Here is a 15,198-nt window from a genome sequence, read left to right on the forward strand (position 1 = left end):
ATTGATCTGCCGATTTTTCACATAATGTATGGCCAGCAATAGTATGGGCATTAGACAGGCATTTTACAAGTGTTAATGAGGAGTTAAAAATGCTCCTCAAATGCCCTATGGGCAGTTTTTAAGCGTTTGACGAGCGTTAAGGCGTGTTAAAACTGCTCCACAAACACCTAGTCCATTAAGGCAATAAGCTAATCCTAACGCCCTGCAACTGCCTGCTAGAGCGTTTGCGAAGTGTTACCCTAGACTTAAATGGGAGGCATTGAAAGGCTTCAAATCTCTTCTGACTCGACATAAGGCTTTAATTTTGAAGTGACGCTAACGCTTCTTATTTTGAACGAACAACAGTATGTGCTGTCCATTGTATCATTTTCATAGGCATTTGAGGGGTGTTTTTAATGCCTCTCAAACGCCTGCTTTTAATGGCAGTGTTAACTTAGCCTAACATAGATGATATACACACACTGGCCACTTTATTAGGTACACTTTGCTAGTACCGGGTTGGACTCCCTTTTGCCTGCATTAATTCTACGTGGCAATGATTTAACAAGGTGTTGGAAACATTCCTCAGAGATTTTGGTCCTTATTGACATGATCACATCACGCAGTTGCTACAGGTTTGCTGGCTGCACATCCATGATGCAAATCTCCCGTTCCACCACATCCCAAAGGTGCTCTATTGGATTACGATCTGGTGACTGTGGAGGCCATTGGAGTACAGTGTATAGTTCATGTTCAAGAAAAAAGTTTGAGATGATTTAAGCTTTGTGACATGGTGCATTATCCTGCTGGTAGTAGACATCAGAAGATGGGTACACTGTAGTCATAAAGGGATGGACATGGTCAGCAACAATACTTAGGTAGGCCACAGCATTTAAATGATGCTCAGTCACATCATTACACCACCACCACCACCAGCTTGAACAATTGATACGAGGCAGGATGGATCCATGCTTACATGTTTATGCCAAATTCTGACCCTACCATCTGAATGTCGCTACTGAAATCAAGACTCAGCAGACCAGACAATGTTTTTCCAATCTTTTATTGTCCAACTTTGGTGAGCCTGTGCGAATTGCAGCCTCAGTTTCCTGTTCTTAGCTGACAGGAGTGGCCCCCGGTGTGGTCTTTTGTTGCTGTAGCCCATCTACCTCAAGGTTCGATGTGTTGTGTGTTCAGAGATGGTATTCTGCATTCCTTGGTTGTAATGATGGTTATTTGAGTTACTGTTGCCTTTCTATCATCTGGAACCAGTCTGCCCATTCTCCTCTGACCTCTGACATCAACCAGGCATTTTCCTCTACACAACTGCTGCTCTCTGGATATTTTCTCTTTTTCTCGGACCATTCTCTGTAAACCCCGGAGATGATTGTGCATGAAAAATCACAGTAGATCATCAGTTAGACCAGCCGGTCTGGCACCAACAACAATGCCACGTTCAAAGTCACTTAAATCCCCTCTTCCCCATTCTGATGCTCGTTTTGAATTTTAGCAAGTCATCTTCACCACGTTTAGATGCCTAGATGCATTGAGTTGCTGCCATGTGATTGGCTGATTAGCAATTTGTGTTACCAAGCAATTGAACAGGTGTACCTAATAAAGTGGCCGGTGAGTGAATTTTTTCATTTCACGTCTGCTCAGGATTTTTATCTTGAGTAGGAGGATTGACCACACACAGGAAAATGAAAACGTATGGACATGTTCAAAAGGATTTATATAGACCTAACCCACATTTATCCCCAAACTTCCTGCTTCTGCTCTAGAGTGTTTTCCAGAATTCATGTTTTTTATTTCCCTCATTCCTGTAACTATAAAGAGCTATTATTAATATTTGTGACATCATCACTGGGTTTGTAAAATTATTGCAGGGCAGCTGCTGGGAGGAGTGATAAGCACGGTACCCTGGGTCAGTTCATAATGGTGTAGGGATGTGGAAACCCCCACTTACTCTACAGATAGCATGTGAGCAGGCTGTTGGAAATCAAGGCATAACATTGTTTTGCTGGGAAAGAAATCATTGTATACATGTGGAGAGGGACAGACAGAGTTCTGTAGTCCAGAAGGAAACTCAAACAGGGCTGACAACACTGCTTAGGATTTCTGTGCAGCAGTGGCAGGGTGCAGAGAAGAATTGGAGCTTTCTGGTTTTATGGCATGATTGCTAGTTATTTTTTTTAGTGCCTGTGACAAACTCACTCAGGACAGGGGCTTTTGGAGGGGACTGCAGGCTTGCCTCTTGCCTACTGACTATGGACCCTGGCTTGTGAGGGAACACTACTCTTTGTGGGGTGTATACTGGGGAGACGCTTGGAGTAATGTTATTTTGGATTCAAGTCCACATCCCCCCAAGACACACATACTCTGGGACTCTAGACCTAAGATCCATGTTAAAGGCCTAGCTGCCTATTGCCAATAGGGGACTGCTCCACACAGTCAGACTCATGGCAGATGCTAATATCATCAGCTCAAGCACCTGTCTTCCACAAATTGTTGATTGTGCTGATTAACTCAAGTATTGTCTACTGTGGGAATATGTTTACACTTATAATAATGTGTATTGTACTTCATGTGCTGGATGACGGAAAGTCTGTAAGTTAATTAGCTCAAGTATTTTAAATCACTGTCATCTATTAGTTGCTAGTGGGAAAGTAGAATACTGTTTGTGTTTGTTGTTCCTTAAATATGTTATTTTTTTTCTGTACACAATTTCATCTGCATATGATAATGTAATCAGGTACCTGAGCTGGTGTGGTATATATTCCTTGTGTGAGTTTGTTCAATACATATTTCAGATCTTATACAAGCTATTCTTGGATAGTTTTGTATGGGGGCAGCTAGAATATCTGATATCTATGTTCAAGACTGAAGGAAGCGGTATTCTGACCGAAGCACACAAGTGCATTGTGGGGGTTGCAGTTACATTACAGTGCCTGTATTGTTTTTTTTTTTTTTTTTTTTTTTGTAATAATAAAACATGGGTACATGGATTGTATGTTTTTTTTTTAATATTTTGCATGCCTGGACTTATACTTTTATACATGATCTGCCAGTACTAAAGGTGTATGCTTCAGAGCTGTAACCTGAATATATTTTTCTTTAATTGGTGAGCTACTGTCCTGGACAGTGTCAAGACATCTGTTTTACATATACTCATTCTACATCAGTGACTCACAAAATGCTTAGAATGACAACCTTGAAACATTAATCTTTAAAAACAAGTCATCAATGGCAGTTCACATATTTCTGTCTTGGTATTTCCCTTTAAGGGGCACCTTACATGGTATTATTAAGAAAAAGAAATGTGACCATTTAGAGGTTCACACCTAAAAGCCTCAGGGTCTTGGTGAAGACTCATAACAGGAGGCTCTCACATCTTAAAAAGCGACTTTCAATGGTCTCCTTCCAACATTTAATAACATGAAATGTAGATGGATCTTTTCAATAAGCTTACTAAAGGTTCAAATGACATATAATCATAAAGAAGGAACACAAAATAAGACAAATTCTGTTTTTTGTACAAAATTTCATGTGAGCACAGTGCTAGTAAATCATGGGGCTGTAGCAATTACCAGGTTTGTGACCTTCTGGTCCTGTAGCAGTTGCACCTCTGTATCCTCAGTACTTGCCTTTTAAATCTATGATACCAATACTGTGTAATTTCTTTGGCCGATGAAATGAAGGCATTCTCCTGAAGACTAGGCAATGAAGTGTGTTTTTCGCTATATGATCTACAACTTTATCACCTTTATAATTCATTGTTTTACTCATTAATGATTTTATTTCAGACATTGCAAAGAAGATAGTTATATTGGGAGGAGATATCATTGATGTTGTCCAAGGCATGCCTGTAACATTCCGTGTACAGCTACAGACAGAAGATGGTGAAATTGCAGAAAGTAAGACAATTCCATTTTACTCCATTATTATTGCTATTAATATTTGTACTAGCAGCACCAGTAGTAGTATATTTATTACAGTACAGTACTAGTATATATATAGTATTGTACAAACATACCTTATTTTTCTTCAAGCAGACCTACAGCGCAAACTTCAATTTGCCGTTTTTTTTTTCTGGCTTCCCATTTATATATAGATAATATTACAAAATGTTTAATACATTTCACAGATATTATTATAAAGAATATAATCACAATCTTGACATACAGATATAGTAATTAAACCATTATTTATTTGTCTTACTGGCTATATGTATTATTTAAATCTGCAGCTTTCTGCACACCTCTGCGCTAATATTTTTTGTACCAGATACTACTTCCTCTCCAGAGGTTAAAAATAAAAAAAATCATCTGCAATTGTTACCCTCACTCCAGTGTTGTGCAAGAAAATCTCAGTCTTCCATAATTGAATGACAGCCTACTGAGGACATCTTGTAAGTGCAGGGCATCATGGACCTGGCCCCTGAGGGTATATCGCAACAGTGTACTGCACCCATCATCACATCAGTGTTTTTTTTTTTTTTTTATTGCATTATTGAGTACCAACCATCAACTGTACAACCTAAGGACATTTAGAAAAGGTAAATATAAAAAAAGAAGAGCTAAGATTTTCTAAATTATCTAAAGCCATAACTTGGCTAGTTGTTATTGTAATCAATGGCCCGTTGGCATGATTTGCCTTGGTGGCCATTGTTACTAGAAGACAAAGTAATGAAAAATCTGAAATTTTACAGCTGTCCCTAAAACAGGAGGTGAAGGAAAATCTTCTAATGAGGGCATTTGTTCTGTCTTAGACCACTGTCTAAGAAGGGCTACCCCCTACTTCAGAGAAAAAAAGAAAATAACAGATGTTTACCTGTTTCCAACTCCATCCAAAAAAGAAAAAAGCTTTGGCATTAGAAACAATTAACTACAGCTAGGGTATGCCTTGACTAAATATAGCTTGCTGAACTTAACCAAGATACTAAATCATACTAGAAAATTACATAAGGCATAAAGCCTGTATACTCACATGGGCCTATAGTATCATGTGCTCTAAGTACAATTCTAAACAGGTTTTGGAACAGAAGTCAAGTGCTGTGGAGCCATTTGAAGATCTAGCACAGCAGGCTCAAAGATAAATTAACCATCTGGAACTAATCTATCAATTTACTGTGCAGGAGAAGCACACTGGGAGACCACATGTCTATATAACGCCTTGGTTCTACAGCCAGTGTTGAAACTCCCTACCAGAAAAGCTGCAGAGCTAATGTATCTGTGTGTAGCACTAGTGCGAATGGCAGGGCGATCGACGATTATACCAAGTTAGTTGTCTGATTAGTACCAGTGGCACAATCTAAAGGAAAATTTGACTTATGTTTGCGTACAATTTCATATAACTTATTTTCTTTTTTTGCCCCCACCCTCCATAAGAACTAGCCCATCCTCCACTCTCAAAGCTCCATACTTACCAAGATTGTGCTACCAAGGCTCACTGCAGTGTTTCCATCTATCTGCAAGCTTCTTCATATTGAGTCCGTGCTTGCACACTAGAATCACATTGACTTTTGGCCAAGATATGGATCAGAAGTATTCTACTGAAACTTATACTAGGTCATTTTTTAGATATACTGTACATGTAAAGAGATCAGCTTGATGTACCTAATCTTTGTGTGTGTTGGATTTTAAAACAATTTTTTCCCATTGTATAGTTTGTAAAAAAGAAAAGCTGCTAGCACTAAAAAGAAAAATACCCTACCTTTAAGTCAACAATAGTAATATATTGCAGCACTGACAAAAACTGTGTATATTAGTCCATACTCATCTACTTAAGATTCAGCATAAGTCCATACAGTCCAACTCTGTTTTGGTAATTCTTAAAATAAAGAAAGTCACTCACCAAAAAAAAATTCAGGTGATAAAAATCAAATTCCTTAGATCAATGAAGATACCTGTACAAATCTCCAGAAGAAGAGGACCTGTCAGTGTTCGTGAGTATTTCTTCCACACATCAGAACATGGGGAAAACGTGACAAAATATAGCAATCATGGTGTATTATATAGGTAAACTCTTGCGTAGCAGAAAGGAGAAGTTCACCCGTGGCGCCTGGGGTTTACTTTTGATAGACCTTTGAGAAAATGGCGCTGTCATCGTAAGAGGTGTAGTGCTGGAATATAGTGGTTGTTTACATCTATATATCTAAGGTAAAATGGCACTGTAACCAGAAGTAAGTTATCGTTCCACGGCAATATGACGCAGAAAGCGGATATGACGTTTGTCGTGATTCCGCGAGTAAACTATAAATGTAGGGCTAATCACATTGGATTCTAGAGGCCTCTGAGCATGAGCATTGGCTGGAAACGCATTGGACGGAGAGGAGAGAGTGTGTGACTGTCCCCTTACCAGACTCATGTTGGGATCCGTGTGGCAGTGAGACCGTTGATGGAACATTGTGTTGATGGTGATAGGTGTATTGCAAATTAACATCTGGTGAGTTTGCATTGCATGTGGGGTCAAAGGAGTGAAGCACTGGAAGTTTATTTTATGCATCACGGGTGTACTTCTCCTTTCTGCTGTGCAAGAGTTTAACTATATACTACACTGTGATTGTTATATTTTTGTCACGTTTTTCCCATGTTCTGATGTGTAGAAGAAATACTTACGAACACTGACAAGTCCTCTTCCTCTGCAGATTTGTACAGGTATCTTCATTGAGCTAAGGAATTAGATTTTTATCACCTGCATTTTTTTTTGGTGAGTAACTTTCTTTATTTTAAGAATTACCAAAACAGAGTTGGACTGTATGGACTTATGGTGAATCTTAAGTAGATGAGTATGGACTAATATACACAGTTTTGGCAGTGCTGCAATCTATTATTATTGTTGACTTAAAGGTAGGGTATTTTTCTTTTTATTGCTAGCAGCTTATCTTTTTTTTCATTAACCTGCGCTGATCTTGAATTTACATATTTGCTCATTTTATACTTGCTTTACTGCCCATTCTCACTGTGCAAGTCTATGAGTTGGCAAATTCATTGAAAACCAAACACTCCCTTTGTGGCTCTTGAAAAGTTAGACTGAATCATTTTAGTAGATAATCTACCTTTAGTGACTAATCTTTGAATCTATATATTTAATACAAAAATAACATAAAGCAAATATGTAAAATGTGAAGTTATTTTTAAAATATACTGCAGTAATAACTCAAAATATGTTATCACTGAAAACACTATACGTTAAGACACAGTAATCTCTGCACATCAGGCAAGGCCTTTCCGGCATCTCTTTTGCTGTACATGCCTCCGGGACTTACCAATGAGTGGCAGTAATGAATAATTAAAGAGGTATTGAAAATTTCATTTTTTTTTGGTTTTAAAACAGAAAATATGATATATTTACCTGCTCTGTGAAATGATATTGCACAGAGCAGTCCCCTACCTCCTTTTTAGCAGTCCCCTGCCAGTTCTGTCTGCACCTCCATCCTCCGGGTGTACTCTTAGCAAGCCGTGTGCTATGGGGACACCCATGCACACACACGTCACATCCGGGCTGTGTGTTTGTCCATAGACACATAGTGCATGAAAGCCAAGCCCCCACTCCCCCTCTCACAGGTGTTTGATTGACTGGAGCAGAAGCAGGGTTTTTTTTCATCTGGAACTTGGTGGAACTCAGTTCCACCACCTCTGGCTCAGGCCCTCTGCTTCCTCATTACCACTACCAACAGCTCCCACAGATCTGATTTCCGGAGTGCCCCCTCTCAAGTGCAGGGTGGAGAGAAGAGAGATGCATTTGCCTGTGGTGCAGTGCAGATCCTGACACCCCCACTAGATGTTCTCCCTGAAATGAGAGAGGCAGAGCCACCTACAGTGTGCAGGGAGGTACTAGAGATGAATGGGTGCTTCAGCTTAACACAGCAACACAAGTAAGACATGTGGAAGATGGTGGAGCTTTTAAGGAGGGAGGGGGAAGATGGGGGCAGTGGAGGGGGGTTGCATGCAGAGGTGAGAGCTAAAGAGGGATGACTATCAGGTGAGAATAAGGGATGCAGAGGTAAGCAGCCGTGGAAGAAGACTGAATTCTGCACTTTTTGTGCAGTGCACCCCTGAACTCTGCACTCTGTATGCAACGCACCCCTAAACTTTGCACTCTGTATGCAGCGCACCCCTAAACTCTGCACTATGAACGTAGCACACCCCTGAACTCTGCACTATGTACGTAGCACAAACTTTGAACCTAGCACTCCCCTGATATCTGCACTCTATGTGTAACACCCTGCCCCCTCCCCAAACTCTGAACCCTGTATGTAATGCACTGCTGGTATTTAATACCTCTTTAAGACTCTTCCATTGTTAGTGAAATTCCACCACACACACTATTTGATGCAGTTTGGAGGGGGTGTGGGGAGGGGGGGGGGAGGTTGGTTCCTGCACCTATTTTCTGAGAAAAAAAGCCCTGAGCAGGAGCCTTTGGCTCCCACTTCCCTCAGTGTCTCCGTGCAGAGAATGGTGCTGCAGCCATGGAGCCCAGGTAAGTGTATAATAATTTGGGGGGGGGGGGGGTAGTAAAGATAGTGGGGTGTTTTTGTTACCTTAAGATAAAAAAATCTTAATTTAACTTAAGAACCATTTCAACCATTCCATACCGCTGAGCATCATCTCTATGACTCTCGAAGGCCGGGCACAACGTTATGATGTCACGCTCCACCCCGGCAGTTGTAAATCCTGCCGTGTGTTCGGCTATAAAACCTGAGCTTGTGTTTTTTTTTTATTTTCTTATAGACCCCGGATCTTTCCATAAAGAGGACCTGTCATGCCCTATTCATATTCCAAGGGATGTTTACATTCCTTGTAATAGGAATAAAAGTGATAAAAAAATAAAAATAAAAATAAAGGGAATGTGTAAAAAAAAAAAAATTTAAATAAAATAAACATAATAAAAAAATAAAAGCGCCCCGTCCCCCCTTGCTTACATACAGAAGCGAACGCATACATAGGTTGCGTCCGCATATGTAAACAACATTCCAACCACAGGTATCTCCATGAACGTTAGCGCGAGAGCAATAATTCTAGCTCAAGACCTCTGCTCTAACTTTAAACTGGTAACCTGTAAAAAAATGTAAAGCACAGCCTATGGAGATTTTTAAGTACCGAAGTTTGGTGCCAATTTTAAAGCGTGACATGTTCGGTATCTCTTTACTCAGCGTAACATCTTTCACATTATACAAAAAAATTTGGCTAACTTTAGTGTTTTGGTTTTTTTAAATTCATGAAACAGTCCCCCCCCCCCCCCCAAAAAAAAGGCGTTTTGAAAAATTGCTTTGCAAATACTGTGTGACATTTTTTTCCCTAGGGTCTCTGCTAAAAAAAAAAAAAAACATATATAATGTTTGGGGGTTCTGAGTATTTATTTATATATTAATTTTTTACATGTAGGAGAGGAGTGCCAGAATTTGCCCGGTATGGAAGTGGTTAAGGAACATGTTCATTCACATAATTGTCCAAGATGCTTTCTCTGATATACCTATAACATATTGCTTTCTTTGCCTCTTACCATTGCACATTTGTATATGCTTTCAGATGCGTCATTGAAGGAATACTATATGCTATTTACTGTAGATATTATCTTACTTGGACTACTAGCATTGTATAAACCAACAATCACCCCCCCCCCCCATATATTCCCAAATACCTAGCATTGCAATTACATTAGAGCTGCTTTCTGGATATTACATGAGCAATAACATTAGGAATGACTTTTCCCTATGGAGATTTTTAGAAAGGGAATTTGGAGATTTCACCATGTGCAATAGACATATAATATCCACCTATTAATCAATTTTAAGAGTCTACTGCTTAGGTGACATCAGCAAAATAAATGTGACAGTATGAACTTTGGCGCAAATGAACTTTGAGCATCGTACATTTTTTGGAATATGTTTATAATATGTTCTAATAAACGTTTTTAGTGCTGTAGCAGCCAGGACTGTGTTTAAAATCCCATTTTACCATTTTTAATTAGCGTTGGTGCACAAGTGGCTAGGAAGGCTATAGGGAGCAGGAATTGGAAATAATTGATTTGTAAAGGGGCTGTAATAGATATCAGTCTCATGTAATGTGTCTCCAGTCTATACCTGTCTCCTGAAGCCTCTCTCTAACAACCTCTATAGCAAGTATGAAATCTCTAACCTTAGTTGTAGCATGCCTTTAGTTGCTAAAATCTTTCTTTAGCAATACATCTACAAAAGATTATGTGTGCCCCTTTGGAGATGTCAGAGGATGCATTTGGGGCCTCCTATATATAGTAAGGTGACCACCACTTGTATGTAGGCTGTGACTTAGACCTAGTCTGCACTGTCCTCCAAGTAGTGCGACTTGATGCTTCAAAGAAGCAGAGAATAGGAAATAGTAACCTCATTAAATAAACCAAACATGAGGGGCAACATTGTAGCTAATTATTTTTATCACAAAGGTGCACTTATGCTATAAATACAGCAAATAATGAGATTTTATCCACCTTAGGCTACATTGACACTGGTGATTTAGGCAGGTGCAAATTGTAGCAGCAGGAATCTGTAGCTGAGCAGCTAGGTGCAGCTAATGGCCCCGTTCAGTATAAGGGCTTATGCACACTGCGGTTTAAAAAAAAGCTGCTTTTACAGGCTTTTGAGCTTTTATTTCTCTGCCTTAAAGAGGAAGTAAACCCTCCTCTGACACTTTCACCTATAGGTAAGCCTATAATAAGGCTTACCTATAGGTACTGTAAATATCTCCTAAACATGTACCGTTTAGGAGATATTTACCTTTCATGCATCGTGCCGTTCCTTCAGAGCCCCGTGCCGTGACCGTCGGCTCCCGCGCACGTGCGCGGGAGTGACGTCACCGCGGCTCCGGCCAATCAGATGGCCGGATGCCGCGATCCCGGAAGACGGGCGACTGGACATGTCGCCCGTCATAGAGGTAAGCGAGCGGCGCGGCGGGGGCTCGTTCTAAGGTAAGTATTTGATAATGAACTAGTATGCGATGCATACTAGCTCATTATGTCTTTCTCTTTCAGGATGGAAAGAAAAATTTTTTTTTTTCCGGTTTACAACCTCTTTAAAGCTTGAAGAAGCTGGTGCTTTTTGTGGGCTTCTTTGAGCATAAGCTTCTTTCACAACCCTTCCCTCAGCTAAATTCTCCTTTTTTTTTGTGTGCGTTTTGAGCTTTGTTGAGCTTTCTTGCAGATTTTTAGGCACTTAGGCATCTTTTCTGCTCTAAAGCTCCCTATAGGGCTTATGCACACTGCATCTCAAAGAAGCGGCTCCTTTTTTGAGCTCTCATTTTTTTTTGCCTGGAAACTCCCTCCATGTTATCTTGTGTCCATACACTCTATGGCTTTTCAGGAGTTTACAGCCATATGCTCTTACAGGCAGGAACCCCCCCCCCCCCCCCACCAAACTCTCGTTTTTGAGAGGAGCTTTTGAGCATAAAAGACGCCTAAGTGCCTAAAGACATGTGAAAAAGCACAAACAAGCTCAAGAAAGAGTGAAAATGGAAAAGTTAGCTAAGGTGAAGGTTTGTTGAAAAACAAAATGCTTATGCTCAAAAAAGCTAAAAAAGCTCAAAAGAGCTCAATAAAAAAACATGCAAAAGAGCACAAAAAACAAGCTTTTTTAGACAGAGAAGTAAAATCTCAAATACCTGTAAGAGCAGCTTTTTTTTTTGAGCTGCAGTATGCATGAGCCCTTATGACAGGTTGCACGCGACCACAGGTTCACGGCTGCCTGCACAGCCAGCGATTACTGCAGGTAAATGGGGCTGGCAGCCACACCATGCCAAATGCCAGGGGATTCCTGCTGTTACAACTCGCACTGGCCTAAAATTAGCTTAGCCTTAGCTGTAGGAAATGTTATGCAGCAATATGGAGTCATGTAAAAAAATTTGTGTAAAATGAAAACTTTGAATAGGCTGCACCTGTGTTCATGCTCTTATTGTACATAAGGCCTAATAGGTATGAGAGCAGCCTGCAGTGGAGTCTGTTGTAACCTGAGTTATTAATGCCATTATATAACGGTTTCTAAAATGTACATAGTAAAATAAAACCTCATCTTTTATGGCAGCTTCAGTGAAATCTATTATCCATGTATCATTTGTGCTTCCCAGCGCACTTTTGTTCCTCCCTAATGCACACAAGGTAACAGAACTTTAAAATTTCACATTACTTTCATTTATGACATTTTTCTTTGAGTGGATAATAGAGCGCTGTAAAACGTAAAACCTACATTATAACTTTAGTGTCATAAATGCCGGCATGCTCGATTGTGTTTCAGATCTGCCAATTGATATCAACATTTAACATTCTTCACATTGTCTTCACACACCATTTATAATCTTCACATCCACTTTATTAAATAGAAGAAATTAAAAAGAGGCAAAGTCTTAATTTTCTCAGCGTGCACTCAAGTTGTTTAATTTCCCACATATTGAATGGCTCATGTAGTAGTATACATTTCATGTAATTGTAGATTACCATGGAGGATATGCCTGGCCCTCCATATTAGGCCCTTGAGAGGTTTCAGATACAGTTGATAAATGTACATTATCCACCTGCACATTGTCCTCAGTGTAATGGAATTTGTGAAATCCAAATACTGTACTAGAAGTTTTAAAATGACAAGTGACAGTAAAGTTTTCTGTTATCCTTCACTATAGACTAGAGATAAACGAAAGTGACAAATGGCAAGTCAGCTGCATTAAAAGAACCCTACTGAGAACTGTTTTATAAAAAAAAAAATGTATCCTCTGCTACCCTTTGGTATCCTTAAAATCTTTTAGCAACCCTAAATGCCATTCTGGGTTTACCTAATTGTATGACTACATTAGAAAAATGGTAGAAATGAATGCAAACATTTTTCCATGGGATGCTGTTTGCAGTAATAATTTTTAGGGCTCATTCGCACATTTAGAGCCCATTCACATTAGCGCGACTTGTCAGGCGACTTGTCAGCCTGACAAGTCGCGGTATGTCACGGTCCATTGATTAGCACAGGACCCGTTCTAATAGGAGCGACACAAGTCGCTCCGACTTAGAAAAAGGGTCCTGTACTACTTTGGGGCGACCTTGGAGCGACTTGCATAGACTTCCATTATGTGAAGTCTCTGCAAGTCGTGCCGAAGTCGCGGTGCACATCGGTGCACGCGACTTCACAGGTCGCCCCTCAAAGTCATGTCGCGCTAGTCTGAATGGGCTCTTACAATTGCATTGGTAACCTTATATCACAATATTACATTAACATTGTGTAGCACTACTCCCTTGGGAGCTGCTGGTTACGGGTTCCCCTGGGTTACCATTAGCAACAACACGACAGGCCAACATTCCCCAAGTGATTTTTTTTGTCTCAGTCAGGAAACAGTCCAGGAGCTTTGGTTTTTGTGCTTTTATTGAGAACTTGGATGGGAGAAGGGAATGCGTGGGACACTCCAACTTGTACAACTATGCATAATTAGCTGGGACGACTGATTAATGCTGAGTGATTAATGCTGAGTAACCCTGAGTAGCACTGTATAACGCCAGTCATGGCTAGGCCGCTGCTTCACCTTGTCATAAGTAGTGAAATAGAATTGAGTGAACTTCCTGAGGTAAACTGTACTGTACTGCAGAACAATCTTCAGGGCCCTTCCTGGCACCCCCTTTGTTCCTATTCTTCAGGGTCAGCTACACGGCACCCCCTTTACTGTTAAACTTCCTGTGTGAGCTAGCTCCTTGATCCCCTGACTTCTCTGGAGTGGTCCTCTCTCCTAGGCAGACACTGTGACAAATCCCTGAGTACTCACGACACTGTTTTTCCTGAGAGACTCTGCCACCAACTCCACTGTCAGCACTCTGGATCCTCTGCAGCACAGCTCCACACCTGGTTCACTAGGCCAACTGCCTGAACCACTTTTCTCTCACATTGCAGAAGGAGAGACCAACCGCCTGCCTTCTCCTGGGACTCTACTTCCCACCAAATACACCCTGTCACATGTCCCCTCCGTATTTATGGTCAATCCCAGAAGGCATTGCAGGAATGCTCTCCCACTGGGACTGCCATAAAACATGATGTGTCACTGGCTGGGTTTCCTCCACTGTCCAACAAGCTCCCTCATTGGATACAGTGGGGACACTCCCTCAGACCCAGTGAATCACAGTTGGAAACATGTGACAGGCAAACTAATAGATCAGGCTCCCCTGATAAGCAACAGATGCTTTTACCTAGTATCTACCTAACTAGGAGGGTGCTGCATCTGTATTACACTGTGTGTAATAGAGAGGCATTCAGCACCGTGTGCAGGTTAAATAAAGAGAGGCATGTGGCACTGATGTAATAAGCATGAGACACTGCCGGTAAAAAAAAAGGGTAATGCACTGCATGTAATAGAAAACAAAATCAGAATCTGCTTTACTAGTCAAGTTTTTACAACCATACAATTTTTGTCCTTGGTTCAAAGTTTAAAAGTTCAAAATGACTCTCAATGTACAATTATATTAACAGATTTGAGGCAGGTAGAACTTCCAGAGCAAATGCAGGAAGTACCTCCTTTTACTGGGCTTTTTTTGAGGATTGCATTAATGTTGGATGTCCACTTCAGGTCTTGGGAAAATATTGATCCCAGAAATCTGAAGGGATTTGCAGAAAGCAAAGTACTAAGGAGTATGGGGAGTATGGTGAGAGGGGACATTGTGAGGGGGCTTCTTCCCAATGAGGAGGATGAGGCATTTCTGTGTAGGCTTAGATAGGGGAATGTTGTGTACAGTGGGGAAATTAATTATTTAATCCCCTGCAGATTTTGTAAGTTTGCCCACTTACAAAAAATGAAGGGTCTATAATTTTTTTTTTTTTTTATCATAGGTGTATTTTAAATGATAAAGACAAAGGGTTAATATACAAAGATACAAATGTTATACAATAGGTATTTGATCCCCAAGCAAAACATGAAAAAGTACTTGGAGTAATTCTTGATGGCAAGCACAGAGGTAAGACGGCGAGTCCAGTTAATTCTAAAGAGCTCAATTTTGGTCTCATCTGACCACAGCACTTTCTCCCAAACCTTCTCAGAATCATTTGGATGTTCATTGGCTAACTTCAGACAACCCTGTACATGTGCCTTCTTGAGGAGGGGAACCTTGCGGGAGCTGCAAGATTTTAATCTATTGCAGAGTATTGGGTTACCAGTGGTTTGTTTAGTGACTATGGTAGCATCTGCCTTGAGATCATTCACAAGCTCCTCCCATGTAGCTCTGGGCTGA

General features: G+C 40.5%; 1 protein-coding gene across 1 annotated transcript in view; it reads left to right on the plus strand.

The window, feature by feature from the left end:
- MORN1 (MORN repeat containing 1) overlaps positions 1-15,198 on the plus strand; it is a 625,079-nt gene that overhangs the window by 201,066 nt on the left and 408,815 nt on the right. Inside the window, exon 8 of the mRNA XM_082273769.1 lies at positions 3,783-3,893. Coding sequence (XP_082129895.1) covers positions 3,783-3,893 — 111 coding nt within the window. The remainder of the gene's footprint in view (positions 1-3,782; positions 3,894-15,198) is intronic.

This window comes from Pelophylax lessonae (assembly GCF_965119305.1).
Source record: "Pelophylax lessonae genome assembly, chromosome: 12".
In the NCBI taxonomy this organism is placed as follows: domain Eukaryota; kingdom Metazoa; phylum Chordata; class Amphibia; order Anura; family Ranidae; genus Pelophylax; species Pelophylax lessonae.